This window comes from Candida oxycetoniae (genome assembly GCF_023343755.2).
Source record: "Candida oxycetoniae strain CBS 10844 chromosome Unknown scaffold103, whole genome shotgun sequence".
Taxonomy (NCBI): Eukaryota; Fungi; Ascomycota; class Pichiomycetes; order Serinales; family Debaryomycetaceae; genus Lodderomyces; species Lodderomyces oxycetoniae.
In genome coordinates this window covers 1-2,589 of record NW_026055424.1, presented here as the reverse complement: position 1 = coordinate 2,589, position 2,589 = coordinate 1, and the positions used below count along the sequence as shown (strand labels likewise).

Genomic DNA, 2,589 nt, shown 5'->3' with positions numbered 1-2,589 from the left:
CTAACTAACTCTGCTCCTGAATTCACTGCGTAGCAGTGAATGAATGGCGTGGTACTGCTCTCCTTTGGAGCGTGGTACGGCTCGGCTTAGGAGTTGCTGCTACACAGTGATTATATAGTACTTATTTTATAGTGTATTGAATATATACTTCTATACTAGTCTCGTGTTTTTTGATGAGCTCTGCCTTTAGAGCCTGCCTTTTAGAGCTTGCCTTTTGGAGCCTCGCTCTATGTCTATTCAGGATCGGCTTCGCCAATCCTTCAGGAGATTTGCCTCTGTCTATTCAGGATCGGCTTCGCCAATCCTTCTGCTTGGCCTCTATCTATTCAGGATCGGCTTCGCCAATCCTTCTGCTTGGCCTATGTCTCTTCAATTTCTCGGCTATCTCCCTCACCTCTCTCATATCATCATGCACCCGTACTATATCACATCGCCCAATAAGATCTCCAACTACTATCGCCGTCCCAATATCGCTCCCTTTGACAAACCTCTTCTTACTCACCCCAACACACAAACCAACTCCTTCCCCAACTCCTTCCCTCAACTGGTCTAACTCTCGAATCACCTCAAAACACTCCTCTTCATTCTTATTAAACCCGACTCCAGGATCGACGATCATCTGCCATTTCCGTACTCCACACTGGTAGGCGTGTTGTGTTTGCTCTTGGAGCTCTGCAACTACTGTGGCCATGTAATCCACAGAATCCACAGAATCCACAGCAGAATGCTGTGGATTCTGTGCAGTCTGTTGATTCTGTGTATTCTGTGTATTCTGTGTATTCTGTGTATTCTGTGTATTCTGTGTATTCTGTGTATTCTGTGTATTCTGTGTATTCTGTGTATTCTGTNTATCAACAGCACTGTCGTGCTGTTGCCTGTCGTGCTGTTGCCTGTCGTGCTGTTGCCTGTCGTGCTGTTGCCTGTCGTGCTGTTGCCTGTTTTGCTGCCTCCAATGGCCTAATATATATGCACACCCCCATCTCCCCACTACCTTATACATCTCCTCGCTCCCTTTCACATCATTGATCATATCCGCACCTTCCTCTAAACACTTCTCCGCAACCCTCGCTCGAAACGTGTCTACTGACACATATACCCCCCTCTTCTTCATCTCTCGCACCATCGGCAACACTCGCCTCAACTCCTCCTCCTCTTCAACAATTACCCCTCCTGGCTTGGTGGAACACCCTCCTACATCAACTATATCTGACCATCCGAAATCTATACGGTCTATAACTTCTTGCGCTTCGCCATAGTACTTGCCCCCATCGCTAAACGAGTCTGGTGTCACATTGATAATCTGCATAAGGAGCGTGCGATGGGGGTGCTGGCCTTCCAGGCCATGGCCAGTAGGCCATGGCCGGTATGGAATGAGCTCTTTCTTCTCCTGCTCTTGCTCTTTCCTCTGCTGCTCTTGCTCCTCCTGCTCTTTCTCCTGCTCTTTCTTCTCTTTCTTCTCTTTCTTCTCCACCTCTGCTAATGGCTTTAATACAAACTCCCTCTCCCACATCCTCTTGTGCGGCACAACCAAATCATCCTCCTCGATAACCTCTTCCCCATACTTAATTATATCCAAGTCTATAACCCTCGGCCCATTCTCTACTCCCTTCTTCCTCCCCATCTCCTTCTCTATATCCTTGCACAACTTAAGCAACTCTCTTGCACTTAAGCTAGTTCGTCCTCTCACCATCCCGTTGAGAAACTTCCCTTGGTCGAGGTAGTACATCGGATCCGTTTCATACAAACACGACGTCCTCTCAATCTCAACTCCTCTCTCGAGTAGCTGCACTGACCGGTGGATGTTCCGGTACCGGTCTCCAATATTGCTCCCAACTGATATATACACCGTCTTGGAATCACTCTCTTTATGCTCCTCTTCCCTCTCTCCCTTTTTCATTTGAGCACTTGCCCCTACAGCCTCAACCCCTTCAACGGCATTCCTCTTCATCACAGTAACTTCCACTTCATCACCACCTCCTTTCAATACTTGTCTTCCCACCTCCTCACTTAATGCCTCAACAGTATTAAACCGACTCTCCTCAATAAACTTCCTAACCAGAATCATACTCTGGATCCTTCCCCCTCGGATACTCACATCTACTCTCTGCTTATTCTTCTCCCTCTCTAATATCCCGATTATCGTATCCACCCCCATACAAACTCCATACTCCCCATTCTCATACTCAACTCGACAGTCTCCTTCCTCTCCTTGAATACTCACCTCTCCCTCATCCATCGCTTCCACCATCGACTCAAAACTACTATACTTCCTCCCCATCTTCTCCTTCACTCTTTTAGCTATCTCCCGATAATCCTCTACTATTCTATCCCCTGGCGATTCTCCTCTATTCACCTTGACCGTTACCCCAACATTCATCAACTTCTCCCCTACTAAGATCTTCCCATATATTCCTCGTACATATAATGCTCCCCGTCGAAACATAATGCTGTTGTTGTTGGTGACTGGAGGATCGCGATTTCGCTCCTGTAAATTTATTTGTATGGTGAGCTGCGATGAGGTTTTACAGCCTGAAATGCCACCAAAACAAATCACAACATAATGAATAAAAAGTGTAGTAGTTGTATAGA

General features: G+C 46.8%; 1 protein-coding gene across 1 annotated transcript; it reads right to left on the bottom strand. All coding sequences in view use genetic code 12, as the record gives it.

Annotated features, from left to right (window-relative positions):
• Positions 1–322: 322 nt before the first annotated feature.
• FOL1 (trifunctional dihydropteroate synthetase/dihydrohydroxymethylpterin pyrophosphokinase/dihydroneopterin aldolase) lies at positions 323–2,443 on the bottom strand (the record flags this gene model as incomplete). The annotated part of the gene is made up of 2 exons (XM_049323615.1): positions 323–2,051; positions 2,169–2,443. 2 exons carry the CDS (start codon positions 2,441–2,443, stop codon positions 323–325), a joined length of 2,004 nt encoding a protein of 667 aa, XP_049180550.1.
• Between the last annotated feature and the right edge of the window lie 146 nt (positions 2,444–2,589).